General features: G+C 43.2%; 1 protein-coding gene and 1 long non-coding RNA gene across 4 annotated transcripts in view; one reads left to right on the forward strand and one right to left on the reverse strand.

Annotated features, from left to right (window-relative positions):
- The window catches only part of SOX5 (SRY-box transcription factor 5), a 386,873-nt gene that overhangs the window by 8,023 nt on the left and 350,885 nt on the right, over nt 1–27,965 (reverse strand). For 2 of the 3 annotated variants that reach the window (XM_040967762.1, XM_040967768.1), the window contains 2 exons: nt 25,287–25,432; nt 1,923–2,031 (listed from right to left, as the gene is read on the reverse strand). In XM_040967762.1, coding sequence (XP_040823696.1) covers nt 1,923–2,031; nt 25,287–25,432 — 255 coding nt within the window. The remainder of the gene's footprint in view (nt 1–1,922; nt 2,032–25,286; nt 25,433–27,965) is intronic. The other variant, XM_040967777.1, reaches the window with a different exon arrangement.
- On the forward strand, nt 1,946–27,603 carry LOC121147909. The gene is made up of 4 exons (XR_005882482.1): nt 1,946–3,885; nt 13,972–14,107; nt 14,307–14,309; nt 27,594–27,603. It is a non-coding gene; the product is annotated as an uncharacterized LOC121147909 (long non-coding RNA).

Raw genomic sequence — 27,965 nt, forward strand, 5'->3', positions numbered from 1 at the left:
GTAGACTCCTGTCACTTTTTCCCATGGAAAGCTAAGGTTTCACCGACAACAAAACAACCCCCAAGTCTCAGGAAGACCTTTAGAAACTGCTCCCCTCGCCTCACTTGACTCCTGAGCACGGCTTCACAAGCTTACTGGTTTCCAGGAAACTGGAGTTCAGGCAAAAGAAATAAGGATTGCCAGCAGAAAATACAGAATGCTGGCAGCTGCTTCCATTGGCTATCATTCCTTTTAGTGGCATCTACAAAGTTTGAATTCCTCAGGGATTTCTGGAGCTTGTAAATCAACAAAGGCACTATTTTTCATTTCTCTCTTCCTATTTCTTCTCCTTTCTTGACTTGAAGGATTAAAAGGCATCCGCCCAAATTACTCAGACGGGAGGACCTTATAGCGGCAAACAAAAACCGGAGCCAGGTGGTTGGTAAGCTTTCTTCTTATTTCTCACTCACAGCACACTCTGGTCTGACGAAGAGTGGAAAAATTTTGCACATAAGCATGACTGAATTTAATAAATAACAGCAAGGAAAACTTTTGATGTTTTAATGTTAATTACCATGGCTATATTTTTATCGTGCTAACACAACTTAAAATTTATGAAATGTGTTATTACGAGCAATTGTGTTTTTATTGACAAAAATGAGTGCTAATCTACAGCAGCATCTTTCTAAAATGTGTCTGTAACTGGCAAATGATCACTTTCACATCTGCCTCCCCTTGTTCTTCTACCTTACAGCAATAATAGCAATAAAATGAACATTATGAGACTTCATCAAACCTAAACAGGCTCTTTGTAAGCACTTAGGCCAGGTTTATCTTAGCCAAGTGAAGTAGAAAATAGAAGAAGCTGTCGAGATAAGTAGACCATAAAAACACAGATTGTTCTTGCTTATGCCGCTGAATAAAATTCAGTTTAGATCAAATCATGCTGCTGAATATGCAGATTTGGCCTAGACCTTTCGCTGCTGTAGACCTGGCCTACAGCAGACATGCTGAAAATCTCGGGGATTCCACCGGATGCCCTCTGTCTGTAAACTCTGCTTCTCCCCAGTGTGCTGTGACGTGGTCCTGTCTACTGGAGGAGAAATTACTCTGTGATTTGCACCGAGGCTGGCAGCGATGCCCCCGAAGGAACTCTCAAAATGTATGTATGTCTTCTGATAAGCTAAGTAACTTTCCCTCCTCGCTGTCCTATTAACATTGGAATGTCAGTCGGAGCTCATCGTCACTGTGGCTGTTTCCAATGTTCAGAGATAACACAGAGAGCGGAAGTCTTGGGCCTGTGAGCTCCCCTTGGCGCTCTTAGAGTTCTGGGTGAGCTGTCAGTTGAGCTGGACAGGTGACTGCTCTAGCTAACAGGAGGGAGGGGCTCTAAAATATGAGAGATGATACTTATCCACTGAGCCATATGTTCTGGTCTGTACAGGGACACTTAAGAATAAGCTGAAAAGTGTAAACTTTCTTGCAAATTTGTTTTGGGTACAAGAACTAGGGAAGTAAGAGATGGTTCTTAAGACCTTTACTTTAGAATCATGACAGAGCTGTCAAGTTCTGTTTCTGGCTCTTAAAGCTCTGGGACCCAGGATAAAAACCATTCAAAAACAATGCTGGTTGGTCTCTTCCCCTTCAGTTGTAAGTTGTGGTAGGGATTACATAAGATTTTAGGCAGAGTACTCAGTTGTTCTTGACACATGCAAACTGCTGAGAGTCCGAGTCAGCACACACCTGCACATTCCTGAAGTGTATCTGAGCGGTTTCCACAGTCAGAATCTCCGCTCACACCTAGACCTACCGCTATATGGCTGAATTTGATGAATGACCAGGTTATGAGGTGGCTGTCTTGTCATCAGTGTTAGCATAGTTAGTTGATACCAAATAGCAATTTATGAACACTATTCCAATGTATGTGAATAATTTTTACAAACCATCAGAATCTCCACTCATGTTGAAATCCATCATTGCATGGCTGAATTTTCCTTCTTCATTCTGTTTAACTGCCAATTGCTGAGTCAGACTCTCCAGTGTTGTTTTTTCCTTAAAAGAAGAAATTTATAAAGAGAAGTCATTACAAAGCTAGGATTAGTCAGGTATATTTTTCTAATACAATACAATATTATAGTGATACATTAACTTATGAAGGGGCTAGGATGTTGATTTAGTCACCATTGCGTGATCAGCAAATGACACCATGGTCACTAAAGGAAACAACCTTTGGGACTTAGAAGGAACTCTGATTTTTATAAACCCTTATAAAGTCTTGGCACTTGGGCCTGGTATGTCCTGAGGACATATGTTGGGATCCTGGGAGATTAACTTCCCAAGTCATAAAATGCATCAGCAACAACCTGTTTTGCATTTGGAAAAGCCGCTTTATTTTTAGCCAGACAGTAGAAGTATAGGAGTGGCATGAGGCCCAGAGGAAAGACTTCCAATAGTCAGGTGACCAGATGACAGAAACAACTCACAGTAGTGCCCTCTGGTCGCTCTCTCCCCAAATACCATCTGCATTCCTCATGCAAGGGTAATGAAGATGTTTACATATTCATTGCTAATTGCTTGTCAAGTCTCTGTATATCCAACGTGAGTGCCTGCTACTTGGACCACAATTTGATTTGGATTGCTAAGCCAAAATATTGAGTTGGCGAATTATTTGAGATACAAATATACCAAAATTAGATCTGCAAAGACACTGAGTCATTTAAAAGCATGCAGTGCATGATTTGCATCTGTGCAGAACAAGGCATTACAAACCAAATTGTGTTCAAGCCAAAGATAATGCTTGATCTTTAAATGCTTCCAAATTTACAAAGTGGGTGGTTCTAGAGGGAAAAAAGTATGCATTGAAAGATGGACAACTTCCCATTGAATTCACCACCACTGCTCTGAGGATGACATGATACTGGATTTTATAAAGAAACCTGAGCAGACACTCTAAGAACTCACCTCCTTTTCTGAGGAACACAGTCACGAACTGTGCTAGTGAACCAAACCATGGGAGTGCTGTTTATATGATACAGTGTTCCCAGAAAACAATCCACCATTTAAGATCATTGTCGCACAGGTAAAAGGGACTAATTAGTCTTCCCACCAGGAACTAATAGGGTATTGAAAGTCTTACTACAGTACATATTTTATTGAAAATCTCTGACAATACCACAATTGTATAAACTGCATTAAAATTTTTCTTAGTGGCCTTGGGACTCCTGTGCTCCATTCATCCAAGTCTGCACATGATTTACTATAGAAACGCTGTTAACTTGCCAACCCATATAAAATGTGGCAGCAAAATGAAACAGACAATCATTTATAGTAGCTTCAATTCTGTGGAATCTGATAGCGTTAAAACTGCACTAAGTTATACACGTTAAGATGTAGAGCCTGACTCTGTTGTGTGTGGAAGGTTACACAGCTGCAGTGAGTGCTCTCTACGGCTTTGCCTGAAACACACTGTGGAGTGAGCTGAGTTCGAGAACACCAAGGACCCTGGCTGGACAGACCTTCCTCACGGTGAATGGAGCTGTGCACACACAGGATGGGTCCACTGGGAGAAAAGAAAGCAAGGGAGATTACACGAACATGATCCGACAGCCTCTGGACCAATGAAGACTTTATTCTTTTCTCTCCTGGCCATGTCCTCGGCTTGGACCAGTTTCTTAAGATTTAGTGGTACACAAGGCACTAACATTACCTTTTTTTCTAGGGAATTTTCCAGTAGGAAGCTAAGACTTTCAGGAAGAAGACGACAAAGCAAAAGCAACTGGAGTGAAAAGAAGATGAAGTGGTAGGTGACTTCCAAGGTTCGCAGTCGACCTACAAGGACCTGAGCCATCCTCCCAATAGACAAGAATTAGCAAGTGATGACCGGCAAACCCAGTGTCAGTTTATCCAGTAAGTCTCCCTTAACCGTATACCAGGGAAGCACAGGTGTGAAATGATTCAGTTAGTTACCCCCAAGTGGAGTTACTGTTCCAAGGGGATGCCAGTGCGAGATAACACAAGTGAGTATGGTAAGTGATGGCTGCCCAGGGCACTGGAGACTAGGGTCTGGTCTGCCCTGCCCCAACATCTCCTAGGCTCCAGCCTGGAACAGGAGGAGGGGCCACAGGAGCCAGTTACGTCACCTACCTGGTGAGATTCCAGGTGACCAATGGCACACCTGAATGGACATTCCTTGCATAGTTGGGGCATAGACAGCCCCTTTGCCCCCCCACGAAACTAGAGGAGTATAAAACTCCTCCACACGTATCTCAGACGCCCTTTTCGCTTCCCTCTTCCTTCCCCTCTGCGCAAAGGGGGCCCAGGAGCGGATTTTCCACTAAAGCTTCCATCTCAACTCTGAACAACTTGCCGATATTATTCCACCAGAGGGCGGGCGGTCAGTGGCCATCATCTAACATTTGGTGCCGGAAACCCGGGAAGGGATGCGTGGGCTCCCTAAAACTGGTTGAGCTCCCCCCCTTCCTCTCTCCACCTCTAAACCGCCAGCCCCAAGGCCTTTGCAGGCTGCGAAGGACAGATGTGAGGTAAGCCCCTCCGCCCTGCTCCTCCTGTCCTGAAAAGTATTCCCCAACCTCCTGCAGACCCCCCAAACCGTGTACACATGGTCTACCTGTCCTGAGCCCTCAGCGAGAGGGGGGACGCCCTGGTCATTGACCGGCTCCCACCAATCCAGGGCCCTCAGAGGGGCGTGAGATGCGCCCCCTACTGACTGGCCCTCCTTAACTGGGAACCAGGTTCCCCTCTAGTCTGAATTTCAAAGCGGGGACGCCTTCTTTGTGTTTAGATTAGCCGTGAGATACTTTATCAGGACAGAATGGGCAACAAAATGTCCTGAGCCCATGGCCCCCAAACCCCCTTAAGGTGTTCATTGGCCAATTTTAAAACCATGTGTCTGGGCCAGGACTTACACAGAAAATGCCTTGTCCATTTTTCAACCGTGGCCTGGCCACAGTACGTGTTGGAAAAGGCTCCAAATGGCCAGCGGAAGGCACGTTTGATTTTCAGATCCTCACGGAATTGGGTAATTTCTGTCGTCGCGAGGGTAGATGGTCTGAAGTTCGTTATGTGGAAGCTTTTTGGAAACTCCGTTCCTGCCCTTCCCTATGTTCCTCCTGTTCCACGACTCAGATTCTCCTGGCCAAGGCTAAGCCCTCCCACTCTCCCAAGGATCTCTTAGACTTTTCACCTAACCATACCTTTTCTGAGCCGCCAGAACTTTTAGGACTCCACCCAGCCCCCACTTCTTCCCCATCTCCTTCTCTGCCAGCCTCTTTACCTGCACTTTCGCCCCTCTCTGAGCCTTTGGCCCATCCACCTTGTACGTTACTCCTCCAGTCCCTGTGCCATGTTCCCCAAGGTCACCTCCTCTTTGGTCACCTCTTCTACGCTCCCAGTCCTTCTGTCATGTTGCCGGACTCCTTCACTTCCTGAGTAGCCACTGGATTCCAGTGTCACTTTTGCTTCACCTTCTGTTTCTCTGCTATGTTCCCACCACTCCCTTATTCTGTCTACTCCCATATCCTGCCCCACCTTGTTCCACCTAACCCCATCATTCTCTTTGTTCCTCCTTCTTCCCTCTGTGTGGACATCCTTGCTGCACAGAAGGTCCCTGTCCTTGCCCAAGGACCTCTCTGACCTTTACCTCACATTTTCCCCAACTCGCCCTCCCCCACTCAGAACCGTCCTCCTTCGGATCCTTCACTTCCTGCGCAGGTACCATGTTTCCAAGCCCCCTCTCTGCACTTGCTGCTCTGACGCCATCTTCCCAGCTCCCCTCCCCCTCCTCCACGTGGTAGGATCCCATCCACCATCTTGCCTTTCTCCTCCACCTGATGGGACCCTGTCCACCATCTTGCTTTCCTTCATGTGGCAGGGCCCTGTCTGCCATCTTGCCTTTCTCCATCCTCACCCTCGGCCTAACCTGCTCTCCCTCTTGGGTTCTTCTGACTTAATCCCAATAATGCCTGATTCCCTGCTGCTGCTGCAGCAACTGCTTTTAACTCTTTTTTTCCTTTTGTCACCCCCACCCCCACCCCTTATCTAAGATGGGTGGGATAAAAGATAAGCTAATTAATGTCTATAAAAAACAAAACAAAACTATAAGTTGCTAAGTTGTTCTGTAACTTAATTTAACATTTGTATATCAAAATAATCCAGTTGCTCTAATTCACTGCTAAGTTATTCCAAGCCATGAGGTAAACCCACGTGCTCTTACCGATTGTTTTACAGAGTATTTCCAGGTTAAAGCATGTCGCAGAAGGAATGGGAAGTGCTGAAGCTTTGAGAGGAATACATCTTGTATGGTTTATGTGCAATGTAATTTATCGTTGTCCTTAAAATTGCCTATAGCATTTTTCTAAATATTTATCACTGATATTATTGCTTTTTCTAATGTACAATTTAAGCTAATTATAAACCTGTGCTTGTTTCAAATTTGTAGTGGACATCAGACCCTTGGCAAATACTTTCTAGAACTTCTATTTGAGAGTTTTTACTTGACAATGGTAATTAATCTGGTGTTTCCAACTACTTTCTTCATATCTCCCTCCCTCTCTCTCTCTCTCTCTCTCTCTGACACTGAGAGACTCAGGCTGCAGTTTGATTTCCAGACCCTTTAAAGGGATGGCTAACTTGTCAGACCAAGCAGCCTAATTATCTTCTCGTAGGCATTACCCTAAAACTATCAGGACTATGCCTGTAACTACTAATTCCTAGACCAGTCCATTAAGGCATTCAGGGATAGAATTGAGCATCCCTTTGGCTGACATCCCGTGGTTGCCTCTGTGGCCCATTATAACCGGGACCCAGAGGAAGAGTAGTGAGCTAGGCATCAGGAGGCTCATTAATGCGGCTTTATACAGTAACCTGTTCTTTAGGAGACCCAGTAAGGCTAGTTAACCCTCAAGTAGCACCTGCTTGTGATATGGGAAGCCAGAATATTGGGCAACCAGCTGCAGTGATAGAAGTGGCTTTCAAAGAGTCTTGTTAGCTCTGCCAAGAGCCAGGCCACTAGAAATGGGACTGCCCTGGGGGTCAAAGTATTCCTGGGTCAGAACCATGGTGGGCCACAAGCTAGAAAGCCCTTCACTCTGCCCATCTCCCAAAGCATCCGTCGCTATGGAGGGATGGCCTGGGGTCAGTGACATCACAGGTAAAGCTGTATATTCTGTCCAGAGACACCATCTGTTCTGTAGCAGCCTCTCTTTCAGGCCGGCTCTCCTCTCTGTCCAGCCAGGTAATGGGAGTCAATGGGATGTCTCCACAGTTTTACACTTCCTTTAAGATGTCTCTTCCAGTACTCCATGTGAAGAGATGGATGGTCCTGACCTTACCTGAAACTCCAGAGTTCATGTGTGTAAGACCTTAGAAACAGTTTTTACTAGCTAGCACTGTAAAGGCTAGCCTTGAAGGCCACTGTCTACTGGAGCCCTGGCCTTACCATAGGCCCTGACTTAGCTCCTGCTAGCAGCCAGAGTCCCCATGAGCAGAGGGAGGGAAAGAATACAAGATTAGAAGCAGGCCAGACTATACATCCTGTTTTGTTTCTCAAGGTCTCACTAGATAATCTTAACCAGCTGTCATGCATGTTCCTGCCTAAGCTTCCCTACTAATTCCATACAACATAAAGCTGGGATATTGGGGCTGAGTAAAAGTGTTCCCAGTTCTCTGCCTAAGTCAAATGGACTCTCCATCCAAGAATGGCCAGAATGTGGAGTCTGCAGAGATCAACACCTGCCATGATGATCCGTGTGTCACCATAGAGGCACCCCAAAGAAGCTCCTCAAGACCAACCCTCAGAGACTACATATTCCAGTGAGCTTCAGGAGGAAATCGAGCCACCATTTTGATAAGTAACCCCTCCCTCCATTCCTGTGTCATCCACTCAAAAGTATAAATTTCTTCTAACCAAACCATTAACCAGTTTCTTTTGCAGGGCTAGGAACCTGCCATTCCTCCCCAATATGTAACAAAAAGGAAAAATGTGAGTGATTCCAACATCCCAACCTGGACCCTGGCACTGCTTCCTGCTACCCCTTTCCCACAGCTTGCGGAATTTGTGCGCTGTTCCGGTTATGCACCAATGAGATGTAACTACGAGTCTTTCCTGAGAACTTCACCGACCGTCTTCTCCCAGTTCCTCTCCCCTTAACACTTTCCTCAACTTCCAATCTCTCACTCTTGCCAGCCGGTCCTCGATTCTCACTTACCTAGGGAAGGCTTGCGGCACCGGCCTCTACAGTCTCCTGACCTCACTCTTCAGTGGATGGTAGCTCGGTGTCCAACCTGCATGGTTGCACCATGCAGCCTATGTGGTACTCATTCCTGAGTCCATCCTAGAGGCCAGTTGCCTCCCCATTCTGCCATCTGGCAGGAGAGGGAATCCCTTACCACCAAAGGGATGCCCATCACTAATGCCTCATTCACTAACTCCTCCTGCCTAATGTTTTCCACATTGTTTCTCCTAATGTTTCTCCTCAAGGAGCCCTTAAGCTCAGGTTGCCTACTCACCAGCTGCAAGGACATCAACCAGATGAGGATTGGCAGATCGATTTCACCCATGTGCTCACCCACAAAAGCTTCTCTGAGACCACGTTGACTGCTATCTTATAGACCCGGCTGCTACCACACCATCAGACCCCAATGCCTCTCTTCTCTAGCCTGGTGACCTGGTCCCTCCTCAAGACCCTCCACCCACGCTCACTCCAACCTCAGTGGACCAGACCTCACTTCGTGACCCTGACCATGCCTGTGGCTGCCAAACTCCTTGTTCACACTTCCTGGTATCATATTTCTCACCTCAAACATTTTAGTGCTTGCACCAAGGATAAACTGTCTGCCACTTCCTTGACCCACCAACTCTCCCGACTACCTCACTCCTCTCACTCTTCTGGACAACAGCTAAACCCTTCCTCTTCATTTCAGCTGGATTTGCCTCATTAGTGTATTGGAACCCATGCCACTGTCAAGGGCACATGTCTAGCCCACCTCTTAACAAATGTTATTATTCCAAACAGCTGTGTGCACTGGGAAACCTCATATCACCATCCCATGCAGAGAAACATCGCAAGGTGTCCGGGATCTCCATTCTGCTGGCCAGCCCCTGCATGGCTGAATGTAATTGTCTTGCCTCCAGCACCAATTCTTCTTTCATGTCATTTTCTTTTATTTCAGTCAACTGTGATGAATTTTCTAGCAGGTGCCCCAACTAACACTGCTTTCTTGGTCAGAAACTGAACAGGAAATTTCAAACTCCCAGGATCCTGAAAAAACCAAACTGGCAGTCTTCATTCCAACTTTGGCAGGAATGTCTATTGCCACCTCCCTGTTGGCGGTAGGCCTCAGTGCAGGAGCCCTAGGTCACTCCATCATCGAGGTCAACAAGGTCCAAGCAGACCTCAACCAGGCTATAGAAGACTCAGCCCGGTCCCTGGCATCCTTACAGCGACAAATCACCTCGCTGGGTGAAGTGGCACTCCAGAATCGACGAGCCCTGGACCTGCTGACTGCAAGCAAAGGGGGAACCTGTGTCTTGCTACAGGAACAGTGTTGTTATTATATTAACGAATCTGGTATAGAAGCTGGGATAAAAAATCTCCAGTCAATAAGGGATCGACTCAATAGTTGGCAAAATGTGGGCAAGGACTCAGGTTTTAACATCTGGGAATCCCCCCTACTAACTTGGCTCATGCCTATACTAACCCTACAATTGCCCCTTGTTTTCTAAGGTTTGCCAAAGAAAAAATCCAAGAAGCCTCACGGGTCACTCTCAACTAACTGCTGCGCCACCCCTATGTTCTGGTGCCCACTAAGCCCTCTCCCGGACCACAATTAGGGACTACAACCCCCTTCAGCAGGAAGTAGTCAGAACGACTTTGTCGCCCCCTTTCCTATTACCAAGAGTCCGGAATGATGGCTGCCCAGGGCACTGGAGACTAGGGTCTGGTCTGCCCCGCCCCCACATCTCCTAGGCTCCAGCCTGGAACAGTTTTCACCTGTTGGATTCTCAGACTAGGAAAGGCTGATAGAAAGAGGCCTTCCTAGGCCCGGCGGCGTGGCCTAGCGGCTAAAGTCCTTGCCTTGAACGCCAGGATCCCATATGGGTGCCGGTTCTAATCCCGGCAGCTCCGCTTCCCATCCAGTCCGTGCTTGTGCCTGGGAAAGCAGTTGAGCATGGCCCAAGGCTCTGGGACTCTGCACCCGTGTGGGATACTGGAACAAGTTCCTGGATCCTGGCTTCGGATCGGCATAGCATCAGCCGTTTGCACTCACTTGGGAAGTGAATCATTGGATGGAAGATTTCCTCTCTCCCCGCCTCCCCTCTCTCCCCGCCTCCCCTCTCTCCCCGCCTCCCCTCTCTCCCCGCCTCCCCTCTCTCCCCGCCTCCCCTCTCTCCCCGCCCCCTCTCTCCCCGCCTCCCCTCTCTCCCGCCTCCCTCTCTCCCCGCCTCCCTCTCTCCCCGCCTCCCTCTCTCCCCGCCTCCCCTCTCTCCCCGCCTCCCCTCTCTCCCCGCCTCCCTCTCTCCCGCCTCCCCTCTCTCCCCGCCTCCCCGCCTCCCCTCCCCTCTCTCCCCGCCTCCCCTCTCTCCCCGCCTCCCCTCTCTCCCCGCCTCCCCTCTCCCCCCTCCTCCCCAAGGGAAAACATTGCCATACAATTCTCCATTAAAATATTACTCCTGTATGGAGTTTGCATAGAGTTCTTACATGAAGTGGTAGAAAGATATTTAAGATAAATAATTTTATTTTGGTGATATTAGTTCAATATATTAGTTGGATTTAAATTCAATGACTATTGTATAGAATTGTACGGACTCCACCAGATGTTATAAACTGCTAATGCTGGTCCACTAGGAAGACTCCTTTCTTGTCTCAGTGCAGAGGAGAACCTGTCACATGTACAAATTACGAGTTCCATATTTCCATTTCCAATATCTTAATTACCAAATTCTTACAATTAGTTTTCTAAATAAAGGCGACTGTAGGAAGGGGAGATATGGTAAGATGTTGAAAATGGGAAACTCCACAAAAATAGGATTTTGAAAATAGAAACAAATGTTTTTGGGCACTGGTGATAATTTTTACCATCCTTAAATATCTTAGTTTCAAGTGGCTGACAAAAATTGCATTTGTCAGAGTTTTGTACAGAAAAAAAAAAGAACGAACTACCTACCTCCCCACAGGTCCTGGAATTTTTGCTGCTTTAGGACACAAATTCAGTATAATGGCTTACACGTTGCTGCTATTACTGCTATGCAACTTTTGACCTCAAACAAATGACATTCACTGGCCTTCTTTCCCCTGCCTTCTCTATAATAGAAAGAGGGGAAAAATCGGAAAGAAACCCGTCTGTAGAAATGCTTGCCAAAGTTCCCAGCTGCTCTGAGTCATCTTAAACTAGATGGTGAAAGGAGATGAATTAGCACAAGGTAGTCCAAGAGGCCGGCTGGGGATCTGGTTTTAAGGGCCAACAAAATGACCTGGAGGCTTCCTCTCAGCAAGGACAATCTGCAACATACCAGCCACCAGAATTCCTTTCAGATGCATCCTGGGTAAGCAGGCGTTACGCAGCTTGGTTGCTTTTCCAAGACCAGCGGGAAAGACCAGGCTAAGTCTGCTTTTGAGCAGAAAGTCTTCTGAGTCTGTGCTGACCTCAACCAAGATGCATCTGTTGAAGGACAAGGGTGGCAGGCAACATCCTTTCTTGGGTCCAAATGGGTCATTTTTAAGGGCAGCTGATAAAGATCCATTATTAATTCATTAATATTCACCTACAGACTCAGTCAGCTTGTCTTGGGGCTTTGTGGCTTGCCCCATGATTTGCATAATGGATAACGGCCTGAATATTGTTTGTACATGACACCAACCTGTGGTGGAAATTAATAAGGGCCGAATGGAAGTATCTAAAGACACGGGGGGGGGGGGGCTTAGTTGATTACAAGTGGTTTCTATAGATCCTTACTTAGTAGGCCAAAACCACTCTCAAAGGCAAATTCCTCAGGGATTAAAGGGAAGAGTATATACATAAGATTAGAAAATAATGAGTTTTGGCATCGGGAACATTGCTATTTTAACCTGACTCTGCCATTTATTTTGTCCATATTACTTTAGACAAATCACTTACCCCTCCTGGATTCCCAGGATCCTAATTTGTTACATGGGATTTAAATGTATGACAGTCTCATTAGTTTGAAATTATTAAGATACAGTTTTGATATTACTAGAACTCAGTGGAGAAAACTTTAAAGAAAAACTTCCTCCTAACATATAGGTATTATATGACTAGTTCAATTTGAATATTAAATTCCCTATTAACTCATGATCAACTATGGCAAGGCTAGCGACAGACATGCATTAAAAAATATAATTTTATCACCTTTAAAACTTGCTGAGTTTCTTCTTGTCTGTCATCTACTGTAACGTATTTAATTTTTGAAAAGTCCCACTTTATACTCAGCCATAATCACTGACAGTTTCAGAATACACAGATTAAATTTTTCCTATATTATGATTTTATCATACAACAAAAATCTGGAAAACTGTTTGAAAAAGCTCAAATAATCACCATCTCATGTTGATATTTCACACAGCAGTGAAGACAGAAGTTCAAATAGTACTGGTGAGAAGGTGGGTGTTGCCTTAGTCACCTAACCCTACGTGGACAAGTGCATGACTCCAAGGGGTCTATTTCTTCCTGAAACTGGCATGCATGACAGTGAAGAGCTCTGCTCCCTACAAGGTCCGTGGATCAGCTATCCTAATGCACACCCTGAAATAAAGCTCACCAAGCTATGACACGCATAGAAAGCACATGCATGAAATGACAGAACAGAGTGTGACCGGCAAATGTTGATTCAGTTAAACCCCTTCTGACCGTACCTTTTTTTTTTTAATGATCTCCTGCTATACTAATGACACATGGGAAGAAGAAAGCAACAAAAACAGTTTTAACCCTCTAATTCTGTGAACCTCAGAGACCACCGGGGAAGATGAAAGATTAGTTATAATGTCATAACAATTTATCAGATGGATTTTTTTTTCCATCTACTGAAATAAAAGATGAGGTAAAGCTGCATATGTTTACCCGCAGAAGCCTGCGGTTGTGCTATTATGACTGCTATCACCGTTTTCCAGAAGTAATCTAAGAAATGAGTGGGAGAAGAGGTGCCACGGCCACACACACATACCTTACCCGCAAATCCAACAAAAACAGCAAGTAGAAAACTATCTCCCAAATGCTACCATAGTCAGGTTTGAATGTGTGCTTTCGCATGCTTACAGAATCGACAGAGTGCCAGAACATAGCAAGCTCAAGGGCCAGCTGATCCATTGCTTTTCTGATCAGATGGTTCTAGAGATATGTTTGCGAAGGTCTACAGTGTGAGCTCTGACTACAAAATCACACAGACCCAATCCTTAGCTTTTCCTTTGTACATCCTGGGATTCCTCTATGAATTAGAGCCCATTATTTTGTTCCACAGTCCAGTTTTCCTATTCTGAAATTTTATGGCCAACCTCACAAAAGTCCTTTGAAACTAAACCCCTTCAAAGTTTAGCTTCAGTTAACATTTTATCAGGCCATCGGATCAAAGTGAACCAAGGACAGATCACACTTCTTTGCTAAGTAGAGGATGGAGATAGAATGGTTTAGAAAACCCACGGACTGTTTAGGTTCACCAGTCTTGGTCCAAGTTAGTAAATGACTTGTGCATGAGACAGAAATCCCTATTAATGACACTTACTTACATAACTGACTTTAAAGTGAAAGAACTCACAAGTTTATGAAAATAATTTGCTTTTCATCGGTTGAGCAACAATCAGTAAATACATGTTCCAGAAAAGACAGAACTGACTGCTACAAAGAGTAGTTAGCAACAGTTGAGATTATTTGGTAGATGACATAATAAAAGGCACCCATGTTATCACTAAGGAAAACAATATATTATTATACTTAGGATGCTTACCTCCTTTTTATTTTTAGGACCTGGAGCGCAGAGCAGGAAGCTCAGTGATAAGTGCTGAGATGTAACTCCTGTTGGGCTCACCCTTCTACTAACAGCACTGCTGTCAGGACGGAGAAATCACCCACACTCAAATGGAGTAAGAAGAAAGCAACAGTATTTGGTCTTTTCAAATTTAAATCAAGACTTGTCACTTGTGAGTCAGAAAAGAAAACCTGGCCATCTATTATCAAGAGATACAAGTTTACACAGGTCAGAAGTTGTTAGTAAAAGTTAATAAACCACCAAGAGAAAGAGGTTTTGTTTTGCTTTTTTTTTTCTTAACTTAGAGCTGCTCTCCAGTGAGTGGGCTGAGAATGTCAGCAGCCTGACTTCTGCAGGCCTCTAAGTACTGGCTGCGTGACTGTCCAGCACATCTGAAGGTATCTGAAGTACTACGGAGAGATTCCATGTGGAATAACAACTTAAAGGTTCATTTCATCTTCTTTCAGACCTACAATTCTATGATTCTCTGTTATATTTAACTGGACCACATCTAACAAAATATTCTGGCGAATGTAATAAAACTGCATATTTTCTCAAACTATGAATGGCAATTTCCTCAAAAGTTGGTATTTGAAAAGTTTTAAGAAAGCTACTCCATTTAAACTACACAATGCCCTAATCATTTCCTTAAATTAAAGGGAGATATTTCATATTATGGAAACCCCCAAATGACAGTTATTCAGATATATTTTGTTGAGAAGGCGATTGTTCAGTAATAATCATACTTAACAGATCCAGGTACTTTGAGAAAAAACACAATTTTAAGTTCAAATCCAACATTGCTCATTTAGTCTTTGAAATAAGCATTGCCATGGAGGGAAGTTGCCACAGCCTGGGTGTATAATGAACAAAAAAGCCACTCAACAGAATGGGTAGGACACAAACAACGCACAAAGAAAGCACATAGGAACACTTGCACCATGCAATACTGGTCCTTAGATGTTGTGGATGCGCTATGGCAAACAGACATGGCAGGATGGGAGGCAGAAAAGTGAAAGAAGACTAAAAGACACCGGCTATGTCAGATATCTGCAAATACAGCCAGGACTCAACCAGTGTCCAAAAAAATCTCTGTGTTGCTTCACACCAGGCGGATACACACACTGTGCACATTTAGTCACTCCAGAAAGGGCTAATGTGAGAAAAACAGGAGGCCAACAAAGCAAAACAACAGAATTCATAGCCTACCCAGGGTGTTTGGAGCGTGGGAGGGCTGTCCAAACATAAACATAAAGCTGAATGCTGTCCAGCAATAATTGTTCTATAAACAATAGGTAACTCAGCTACTGAGCTGCAGAAATATATAGGATTTTTTTCTTCAGCTCTTCCTTTTCATGGCATAAAAGCTGTAAAATTGTCAGTATTCTTACAAATGTTGCCTCAGTAGCCAGTAGTAACTTCTGATATGTAAACAGAATTGGGCTATTTCAGAGTCATGGTTCCCTTCAGTAATCGTGCGCCTTGACAAACAGAAAGAAGCACATTAAGGGTACAGTTCACTTTTCAATTACCTATGGTTGGTTTAGGTGAAAAGAGAGAAATAGATTAGAATAGATATTTTAGAAACTCATTGGAATAAACAGTTGAGACTACACCACATCTTTCCTCAGAGCTGCTAGGAGAAGCAAAGTAAGACTGAATATAGTATTTGTTTGCCTGGCTTATTTTCTGGTGAAGGGGTGGGTGCATGAAGAAGACAGAAAGAGGAGGAAGAGATGAGATATAGGAAAAGTAAAGAACTGGAAAACTCAAGTACAGATTGTGGAGGTGATGGTTCCTTGTTGAGACTTGCATGATAGTCTCAAAAGTGTGTAATGAATATGCATGACCATGGTTGGAGCATAAGCTAACCCAGCAGGCACTGGGTTGCTGATTTGAATGCTTTTGCCAATTTCTAGCCAAAAGACTTGGATGTTGCTTGCTTTTTCTAAGATAATACTATTGTAACTACACTAAAGACTGTGACTGGATGTGATGTAAATGCCCTAAAAATTGCAGGGCACAAAAATACAATCAACACTCATTATTACTGCTACCACTCATAGTCATAGCATGACTTCCTCATTCATAAAAGAGAAGAAAAATGATGATTGGAAAGATTTAGTGAGACACAATCTCTTCCAGGGGTCAGCATCATGGAACAGTGGGTAAAGCCACAGCTTAAGATCTAGCATCCCATAAGAGGATCCGTTTCTGTCCCAGCTGTCCACTTTCAATCCAGCTCCCCATTAAAGTGGGAAAGCAGAAGATGGTCCAAGTACCTAGGCCACTCCTGTCTTTAGGGGAGACCTCATTGAGGCCCTTGGTGTCAACCTGGTCCAGCCTGGCCATTGCAGCCATTTGGAGTAAACCAACAGATCAAAGATCGCTCTAACTCTGTGAAATAAGTAAATCTTTCTAAACACCACAGTGACAAAAAAGTGCCTTCCAGTTTTTAATCCATATTGATAAAATAGTTTGTAACAAATGGCAGCTGGGACTGTGGCACATCCACTAAATAAAACAGCCTAACTGAAAACCTACCTCTTTTTTATTATAGTATCTTCATAGAGAGGGTGCTCACTTGATCTTGAAGACAGAGAAGGGAAGGGGGGGATCCATTTTTAGAGGCCCCAGGTTTAAGAAAGAAAATGACAATTTTGTTGCAGTTAGAGAAGCGAGTCTTACTGCCCTTACAGATCATTTAAAAATGTGTGCATACAGATGTACAACTACAAATGCCATCATCATGGCATTTACTGTTTTTTCATATTATTGACTGTTCTATTTTTTTTTTAATTGCTATCATTGTTATGCTATGGAAATACCACTTGCTTCATGGAGGACCTTCAAACTTCCTTTGTCTTTTTGGAATACTACTTTGAACATGTACTCAGACATTGATATGAGGCGACAGTGTCAGGTACGACACAGGCCGACGGCTGTCTGAGGGCCCACCGTGGCATGGCCTGTGAGTCTCGTTTTATTGGACCATCCTGCACTGACTCCCCTACCAGAATGATGGGAAGAACACAAGACTCTCTGTTTGAAAACATGCACAGCTTTTCTAGGCTTGAAAATTAAACCATAAAAAGTTTACTGAAAAAAAAAAACCCTTTAAAAAGCTCCTTAAAAACTCACACCATAATTGCTCCCCACCAAGCGTGGGCACTTGCTAGCTGCAAGTAGTGGCACTGTGACAAATGTAGCAAAACTGAAAGCGGGCTATACTAAGAGAAAGAAAAAGTCTTCCACTGGCCATCTGTGAAAATAAGGCATGTGGCCATTAAATGCAGAGGCTGTAAATATACACAAACTCCATGAAGCAAATGGCAAAAAAGGACTAAACTTCGAGCTCAAACAAATCAAAATGTTTAATGCATAGTTACCACTGCTGGACGAAAACAGCGCTGATCTTTGCAGCCTGCAGACTCGGCATGTATTTCAATTAAATACCCCCAAAAAGAAGAGAAAGAAAGAGAAAGAAATGAAAAGACAGAGAAGAAAACCATCTGGAACAAAAGGCTATAGACAGCCCATACTCAATTTCTAGAAACAAACAGCCCCTTTAACTCACATCAGCCTGTCGAGAGCGTCGACGGGAATCAGAGAAAGGCTGACATACAGAGTGATGGATGGGTGATGACATAATACCTATTTGCCTTTTTGTCATGGTCTTTGAAAACTGGCTGCTTCGTGCTGATAATATTCACCAAGGGGTTTTCTTCTCCCCTCCTGTCCCATAAGAAGGGTTCCCTAGCTAAGACACTCAGAATTAAGGAGGAGGTTTTTATGAATGAAAAACAAAAGGGAAGAAAACCAAAGGATCAAATGCCAGCTCGCACATAAAAATGCTGGTCTAGATTTTTCTAATAGCCAGTTATCTCGAAAGCGGCTCCCGAGCCGTGTCACATCCACAGTGCAGAGTGTCCAGCAATAAGGCAGATACATTTCAGACTTGGTATATCCTGTTCATTAAGGCCGTCAAATAATCATATGTAAAAGGTAGACAAAAACATAATACATTCAGTTTTATAGGGAAAATATTAATCACTAGTGTTATTTTACTTTGTGCTGAAGCAAATTCTAGCCAAAAGACTTAGAAGACTTAGAAACCCTTTTTCAACAGGCCCCCTCCCCACACACATGCGCACACGCACACGCAGAGCTCTTGCAGTGCTGCAGTGTTCTACCAGACTCGGAGAGGAATTACCCAACACACCCACCTCTTCTGTGAAGTATCCCTCTAAGCACTGGAATACCTACTTCTAGTTTGACATCTCTTATTGATTTCAGCTAAAGACAATATTTACAAACTCCATCCAGAAATCATTCTTTGAAGCTACTCCCTGAATGGACAGGCGTGTGTGCGCCTTCCTTCAGATTCCTTCAGACTGACTTTTTCTTGGGGGGGTAGGGGGGGAAGCCAATCCTGTGCTTCAGAATTCCACACAGGCCTTTTTCCCTCATCTCAGGGAGGGAGCATGTGTTCGACACACTAACTGCACTGTGTCAGCTTCTCAAGAGTTAATAATGCTTGCCCCATCCATCAGAGAGCCAGTGGAGCATCGGCGAAGAATGATGGATGTAAAATTATTACAGGGCTGCCATCCGATGCACTGGCTGCCATTTGTAACTAACGCTGGGAATGACACATTTTTTTTTTCATTATTAAACATCCACATTAAGTCAACATTGGTCACTGTCATCCCATGTTTGGCACTCTGTTAAAGGGGGGGAAGAATTGACAGTGGTGGAAAAGAGGACAGTGAGCTGAAGTTCCCTAGTGGCAGACAGGAACAGAATTCACCTGTTTCCCAGTGAGCCGCGTCGGGATGAGGCTGAAGAACACAACAGACGCCACCAACAAGAGAAACAGCTGACACCACTGAGTGATTACTTAAAATATGTATTCTGTTCACCCATTTTCAGGAACTCTCTAGAAATTTGCTTGGGATTTTTTACTGAACCTTGGAAGGAAATAAAAGATGTTCTTCCAGCTATTAATTACGGATATAAATAATTTTGTCTCTAAGAAAGAGTTGATATGCCAGGTACACTGTAGGCAACCCATGTTTGGTGAATCAGTTCTCTACCTTAAGAAACAGTTGCATGCATTTCCATGCTTATTTTTGTGACATCTGTTTTACAATAAGGAAAGCAACAGAGAAGTCAGTCTTAATATGTGCAGAGCACGCGAGTGAATACACAGCAAAGACTTGCCCTGTCATCAGAGGCTGTCATTCCACGTGTGCCTCATTTACTCCTCCATGAACCACAGACCAGGCCAGAGGCCCTGGACAGGCAGCAGCAACACCAGAGCCAGGGGGACAGGTGAGTACAGTCATAAAACAAAGGCAGAGGTCTTAGAGGAAGAACCCTCATACTTTTCACCTTAACTAAAATCTCCTTTTTAAAAATGGCTCAAGGATGTAAGGCTATGTCCAGACACCATCACACTACAAGCGGAAACCATTGGGAACACCCTGCGAGGCACAGACTTCTTACAAGACGCCAAAAGCATGGGCAGTTGAAGACAATGTCAGCTTCGCACTAAGAAGCTGCTGTACAGTGAGGGCAGCAGTCAGTAATGCGAGAAGGCAAGCAGCAGAATGGGAGGAAATCCTAGCACTCTGTACCACAGACAGGGAACTAATAATATCCAAGATCTATCAAGAGCTCCAAAAACTCAACACTAGGAAAACAAGCAACTCTGTAAAAAAAAAAACCGCACAAATGACAGGAACAGATATTTCTCAAAAGATGAAATTGGAAAGGCTAATAACCACATAAAAAAAAAAAAGCTCAAGATCCTTTGCTATTGAGGGAAATGCAAATTAAAACTACAGTGACATTCCACTTAACTCCAATGGGAATGGCCTACGTACTGAAATCAGCAAACAACAATTGTGGGTGAGGATGTGGGGAAAAGGTACCGTGACCCACTGTTGGCGGGAATCGACACTAGCACAACCACTTTGGAAGTTAGTACGGAACATGCTCAGACACTGAGGATTCATCTACCATACCACTCTGCCGTCCCACTTCTGGGAATAAATCCAAAGAAGTCTACATTCAAAAGAATGACCTACCACATTATATTTATAGCAGCACACTTAACAATTAGAAAGATGGAGTAAATTACCCAGATGCCCATCAACAAGGGAATGGACAAATTGTGGTATTATCTACTCAATGCAATACTGGTCAGCCATAAAGAGGAATGGAATCTTGCTGGTTTTGCAATATTTTCCCAAGTGTAAACCATTCTGCTTAGTGATATAAGCCAATCCCAAAAGGACACTTGTCTTTCGTTCTCTCCAATTTAAGACTCTAATGCATAAAGTACTATCTAAACACACACACACAAACTGTACTGGGAGGATCAGTATACCAGGAAGTAAAGATACAACCCAATATGCATCTGTACTTTAAAATAAAAGTAGGACTCGCAATGAAACGTTTAGATACACCCCGAAAACACAATGCTAGGTTTGCTGCCTTTGTCTGGTCTGTACTTACTCTATGATGACACATGTAAATGTCAGATTGTTAAACTTACACTAAGCGACTATAATACAGTGACAATCTGGGATGAGATGGTGGGAGGGGGGAGAAGGCGGGAAAGGGGAAGGATGACTGCACCTACAAAAAGGTATTGTGGGAATCTTTTTAAGTTAAAAAGAAAGAAGACCATAAAACAAACAAGTCAGAATTGTGAGAGCTTTGATGTCATCTTTAAAATGCAGCTGTGGGGTTCCAGCACAGTAGCCTGGTGGCTAAAGTCCTCACGGTGCACACTCCGGGATCCCATATGGGCGCTGGTTCTAATCCCGGCAGCTCCGCTTCCCTTCCAGCTCCCTGCTTGTGGCCTGGGGAAGCAGTCAAAGACGGCCTTGGGATCCTGCACCCATGAGGGAGACCTGGAAGAGGCTCCTGGTTTTGGATCAGCACAGCTCTGACTGATGCAGCCACTTTGGAAGTCAATCAATGAATGGAAGATCTTCCTCTCTGTCTTTCCTCCTCTCTGTGTATCTGACTTTCCAATTTTTTTTTTTTAAAAAATACAGCTGCGATTACTATGAACTTTTTCTGATTCAGCAACCATCCTGGTCTTTATTTTCTTCCCTGTTCATATGGCCTTTGATCTGAAGACATCCCCTGGTTTCAGGGAGCTGGTCAGGTCTCCAATGCTAAGGTAATCCCCATTGCTCTGTCTAGTCATCTACTTTTTGCCTAGACAAGCCCGTGATCCAGTTAACGGGGGGGGATGACACATCCCCAAGTGGATGAAGACTGAACTGAGCTAAAACTCTCCTCCTCTTTCCAGAGCTCTTCTGTCTGCCTGCATGTGAATTTCAAAGACGTGGCTGCAGCAACCACCGTGGAACCCAGAGGGCAGGATCAGGAGAATCCCAGTGTCAACTCTGGCGTCACAGAGCTGAGCCAAGTCATTGCCTTACACGCATTAATCACTGCTTGTCCGAGTGACACTAACTCCATATCGCGATGTGTGTAGAGAAACACATCCCTAACATGGCAACGTCGGCCTAGGCTTCCTGGGCTAAGTGCTTTTGGACGGGGGCCTTCTGGACTGTTTCACATGTCAGGCGAACATGCCCTGTCTCTATTATATGACGCCTGCCTGGTGGGACCTAAACAACAACAACAAAGAGAGATTTTTGCGATTTCCTGTTTGATCCGGCTACTTTCCCACATGAGGTCCAGAACCTAATATGCAGTTGATTATGTGGTTAACGTTGTGTCATCTGCGTGTTAATGAGGCAGAGTGGGTGGTGGTCTACAGTAGCTGTGTGAGAATCTGCTCTTTGTGGCTCCCTACCTGGGAAACTTACTTTTTTACCCTTAACACTACGACTAGTATTCTGATATTATCTGTAATATAGCCAAGTGGCAAAAGATAATGTTATTTGAATATACTGTCTATAATTAACCAGAGATGACAATTATAAATAACACTGTGTCCCAGGGTTTCCAAGAAACCTGACACACACAGTTCTTGGGTATGTTGAAACACTTCCAAGAAAAGTAAAGAACTGAAAAATCTCTTAGAAGTCTTCAATTAAAATGTGTTTCAGTAAAAAAAAAAAAAATGACTTTCATGATGTGTTTCTTGGTACGCGTCACGGGAAAAAAACATTTGTCTCTGTCTTCACACCTCTAATTGTTTGCACCGTCCAATTACAGCTTTTCTGAATTCAGACCGTCTAGTTGGGACAGCCACGTTAGCAGCCTGTGATGCAAAGCTAATGTGCATAAGGTTTCTGTACCCGACATCTCTGCCACGGGATTCTAGGTCTTCGGATCCCGACTTTGTATCCCAGTTCTTCCAGACTGAGAAAAGCACCAGGGTGAACTAATTAATTGTCCTCTCCCCTTTTCTTTTTTCTTCTACCTTCCCACCTCTTTATGTTTTCATCCTTCCCCACTCTTCAACATTTTACATAATATCTGGGTTTATGGAATTGGGTATTCACTTTAGAGAGAAAAATGTCCTCCTTTTGGAACTGAAATGAATAAAACCATGATGAAAATGTAACGTATAAGATGAGTTTATCATACCTTGTGACTCTTTCTACATTGTCAAGTGCAGAACTGATGTGGAAAGCTGAGTTGTACAGGGTCCTTATTCAACATCCACACGGAGGCTCACACACTTAAAAACTTCCCAACTCAAAGTAATTTGATCCAAACCATAGGACATTAAGAGGCACAGGCCAGATTTTCTGAAACGGTTGTAGCTAATTCCAGGACACAGCACAATGTCAAGTACATAGCAGGAGCTAATGTTGAATAAAGATGCATTAAAATATACAAATATGACATTACCTCATTCCTGTGATTTATGCACAGATGGATGGCTCATGTGGTAGAAATGACACCCCAGCTAGTTCAACACAGAAAGCAAATCCCAAACTACATTACTACCTGCTCCAGAACTGCAATGACCTGTTTCTTCCCAACATGTTACTAACAATAAAAGGAGAGAGCTAATACCGATCATTCAGTGGTGAGTGTTTACTTAGCCATTCTAGCATAACAATGGAACTGCTTCATTTTAATAATACCCTCACTGACAACCCCATGAAGATAAGACACTGCATTTCAAGATGTGACTCAACTACACTGACAGTACCTGGTAAAGAGATGTAGGAACCATGACCTTCTTTAGAATACAGACATCTTAATTGGCCAATAGGTTTTGACAGTTACTACTTAAAGAAAAAAAAATTTTAAAGAGAAAATGGGAGACAGAAGCAGTAGCTTTCAACACAGGCAACTTTCATTCCTGCAACCCAACTAGGAAGTGCTACTCCAAGACAGTATGAAGTGAAGGTGGAACAAGACGTGGAAATAAGGTCTCCAAATAATGAACAAGAATGGAATCAAGTGAAAGCAGATGGTTCCACTGCCATTACCTATACAAAAGACTATGCAAAGTCAGTGGAGCCAGCATAAAGTCATGTGTTAGAACAACAGCTGATCTGTATTAGGGAAGATTAATTCACAGCACCATGGTACAAGGCCTAGGATTATTTTATGTACTCCCATTGCCTTACAAGCCGTCAGCACAATTATTGCCCTCCGATGTGAATGACTGATCTGTAACCAGAGCTAAACAGCATGCTGCTTAGGGGCCTAGGAGCTTCATGAAGATGAATTTCCATACCATCAAAGTGCTTTTCATGGGCTCCCTGATCCAACCACAAGGCCTGTTTTGCAAGTATATAGAACTCAGGATGAAGGCTTGCTGTCCAAAAGGATTTGGTCGGTTGTCACTTGGCAATTCCCAGCCAGCACAGGGGAGGAGAAGGGGGAGATAGGTAGAGATGTCTCTGCTTTGGAGGATTAAAAAAAAAAAAGAGTACAGATGCTTGCTGAATGCAACCAACTGCTGTATCCACAGCTGAATTCAATGCGCTTAACAAATAACGGCAATTTAGCTATGCTTGCGAGGAATAGCTTGAGTCACTTTGCATTAGCATCTGGCTGAGTGTTAAACTCATTTCTACATGGGGAGCATAGAAAAGGAATTTCTGTTCAAGCATCCTTTCAAGAATGTTTAAATATTTGAATATAAATTCCTTTATGCTTGCTATCATTCCTTCTTAAAGCTGTCACTTTGCTGTTCCCCTTCCCTTCTGGTGCTTAGCTATAAAAATGTTGTGCCCGATCTCCATGCACTCGTGTTTCACTTCGTAGGCTCTAAGACTGCACTGACTATCCCAATTCACGCTTTGCTTTCCTCTCTAGAGACAAAACAGAATCAACATCGTGGCTCCGTCCTAAATGTGTACCCACAGTGGCAACAGATAAAAAAGCAGCTGTGACAGAATCGCCACTACCTCCACCCCTCATGTCACCTGCACTGTGCTTCTGACTGATTAAACATCAAGTCCCATATAAACCCAGGGACGTTCAGAAGCCATCCAAATTAGCAATGTGCTCATTTTGGACAATTCTGTTGGGCTCCTAAGTGGTGATTAACTTTCAAGTTTTTACTAAGCTGTTCATGGTTTTTTTTTTCCCCCTCTTGCCGACTTGGTCTGCTTATCTATAGGATTGTACAAAGGATTGTAACTTAAAATTCCCATTCAAGACATACTAAGTACTACCAAAAGTAGTACATCATCGTCCTGAACATCGTATGACAATGGTAAACATTTTTCTGAATAAAAGCCAGTGTATGCTTAGACAAAACACCTTGAAACAAACACACCTCAAATTCACAAGTTTTGTCAGCCTTAGGTATAATAAATAATGTCAGGGTTTTAAAAATCATACTTAGTTTTATGATGAAGTCAGAATTTCCAGTTGTGCAGTTAGCATACACTTGACATGGTGCTTTTTTATATTGGAAACATATTATGACAGGCTCAGCATCCTAAATACTTAGAATATGAGCATGGGTATCATCCAAGCTTATGCTGATTAAAGAAGATTCGACAGTTTCAAATCCAGCTCATCCCCAAATACAAGTTAAGCATCTCTGTAAAGCGAAACTTTCCCTCTCAGATATTTTAAGTGCCATTTCATTTTCATACAAACTAGAGGCATAAAGAGGGATATTCATTGTCAATAAGTCTGGAGATGGGTACAGAGGATTACAAGTCTTCCCATTTCCAGATGGTTTTGATTCTCAGAGGCACCAGGACTTCTGTGTTGACAGAGGGAATAGAGAGAGAGAGAGAGAGAAGCGTCATCCTTAAGAAGATCCGAAGATTAAAAGAAAAGCATTCATCCAATTTCATTCAGTGTTCCCGGAAGGTAGATTATTTGAGGAACTAACCTTTTCTGCTCGGCAGTTGTTGAGACCCAGGCTATTCACAACAGCCACTTTCCCATCAAGCACCTGCTGTTCCCGCCGAAGTTGCTCCTTCATCTGCCGAGCTTCTTGGATCGCCTTGGTGACAGCATCGTGGTCATTTAAATAACCTGGAAATGAGACAGATTCGAGAATATGATCTGCACAAATGCATGCAGCAGCCAATCTTTAACCATTAAAGTCACTTCTCTTTTGGGTAATGGCTGGGATTGGCCATATAATAATTTCCCCACAGAATTTGTCTAAAATAAAGCAATGAATAATTGATAATGGATGCTTTAGAGTCAGGCATGAACTGCTTACCAAACACTGGCAGCAAAAGCATAATATTTAAGTGAAATATGGTTGTTTCTAAATATTTGGAAATTAGCTTGAAATGTAACTTTTATGTATACATGTTAGTTCTTAGTTGAATATTTGTTTTATAGTGTAACAATTAGAACCCTCTTTGATTTTTTTTCATGCATAGGGCATCTGAATGTTAGCACAGGAAACAGGTATTGATAATTACCTGATTACTGAATCTCTTAAAATAGTAGAACAATCAACCTGGACTTTGTGTGTAGCACTACTAGGATTGTTACCATAACAGAAGCAATAAATCACTAACAACTAATTGAAAGAATATTTCCACCTAAATCCTTTTCTGGTGAATTAAAACCACAGGTGGCAGAGGTTTGCTATGGATACAAACTTGGACTAGTTCAGGGGTTAAATTGTAAGCACAGAATGTAACCAAGCACTTGTAATTGTTTGGCAAGAAACTGTGACTATTGTTAACTATAGTCACACTTAATTCACACTCTTCAGGGGGATGGTCAGATGGCCAGTTTATATGTATAACCCCATGATCCAGAGTCAGTAAAAAGATATTATCAAAAGATTTCTCTTATACAGTAGCAGCTCCAAAGAGCAAATGAACTTCTCATTTCATATTAACCTTCCCAGTGACCCTCTATTTATTTAGTATATTTTATGAGAATGACCAAAATGACCTCAGGTTAGAAATCAAATAGGAAAAATTTATTTTGCAAATATTTAAAGTAAAACTAACATCTCATCTTTCTCCCTATTTTTTTTTAACAGGGGCATAAAATGGCATAAAATGAATCTGTAATATGAAATTGCCCAGAAAAGGGACTTGTTTGTGACATGAGGCTAAATCTACCCAGATCCATTGGTGAATCGTGACAGATGGAGGGACTGTGAGACAGAAGGCAGGCACTAATCGCACATAAAATGACCGGCTTGCCTCAACATGTTCCATGGATTCCAGCAAACTTTACACCCTAATCCATTTTTAGAACAAAAAACATCTGGGTCATAAATCCTCTAATCTGCCAAAACACGCTATTAAATCCCATGATTTGTTTAAAAACACTAAGATTAAAGAAAGGAAATATAAAATGGCTAACTGCCGTGTTAGGAAAGTGTTATTAATACTCTTTCTTTGTCTCAATTATAAATGTTCTGGTACTAAAGAGCCTTGTCTAATCATGTCAGATTACACATCCTCGTTGTATTGCTAGACTCTTCTATCTGATCTGCTGATTGCCAGAAAAAAAAAAAGAAGGGAGGGCGGGGGGAGTATTTCCTCACTGCTTAAATATTTCTATTGAACAAACTGATGTCACATTGCTGTTGTTCTTCAGCACTGGAATATTTCCTAATGATCTGTGCCCTTCCCCCCTCGCTGTACATGGGCTAAACTGGGTCCTCTGTGCAAGTTCCCTTCAGCTTTGTCCAGTTGGAGGGCGAAGGAAAGGCAACCCTAGGCGCTACCATGTGTTTTGTCTTCCAGAGCTAAACTCACTGAAGTTTATACAAAGCTCAAAACACCTCTGTTCATTATAAACACAATATGCCTTGGAAACAACTGGTCAGACCCCGGGGTATTTAGAGCTAGCATTGACTCTAACGGGCGATTGTATTTAATCTTAACGTTATCCTCAGCATTCCAACTCGGATATTCAGAACAAGTTTCGTAAACTTCACTCTGTCCGTGAACAGTAGCTTTCTAGGAAGAATTACAGCTTTGTTGACAGTGATGAGGTTGGACCTCCATAAACTCAGCCTTGATTTTCCTGCCCTGTATCCTGCAATCACGGTTTGTTTCTGTGCCTGTTTGTTTAGCATCTCCAGAGCACAGACACATTGAGATGGACTGGCACATGGTGTTGAATAAAAGCATGGATTCTTTAGGTGTTTTAGGGACTGCCAAAATAACATTATGTAGGAAAATGATTAATATAGATGATAGAGGAATGTAAGTTATTATGGAAGAGAACACCAGACACGGTTTATACAGGCTGTTTAAGTTCTGAGGTATGCGTGTGCAGGTAGAAGAGGCATTCTTTGAAAATGAACATTGTTTTAGAGATGCTTGACTTTTAGTCATAATGTGATAGGGAATTCTAACAATCACTACTGTTGCGAAGAAACATAAAGCCAGCTATGCACTGCACAGTTCAGTCCTAACAGGGTTGCTTGGTGGTTCTCTATATTTTGTTCTCGCCATAATCATTATTCCCATTTCCCTTTGGATACCCACTCTCTCAGCAAAGGGTTTGACCCCACATTTTGCAAAGACAATACTAACCTTTCTGCTCCCATCCCAACTCGTAGTCACTTTAAATATTCATT

Source organism: Ochotona curzoniae, unplaced genomic scaffold, assembly GCF_017591425.1.
Source record: "Ochotona curzoniae isolate NIBS_2020 unplaced genomic scaffold, NIBS_Ocur_1.0 contig_1482, whole genome shotgun sequence".
In the NCBI taxonomy this organism is placed as follows: domain Eukaryota; kingdom Metazoa; phylum Chordata; class Mammalia; order Lagomorpha; family Ochotonidae; genus Ochotona; species Ochotona curzoniae.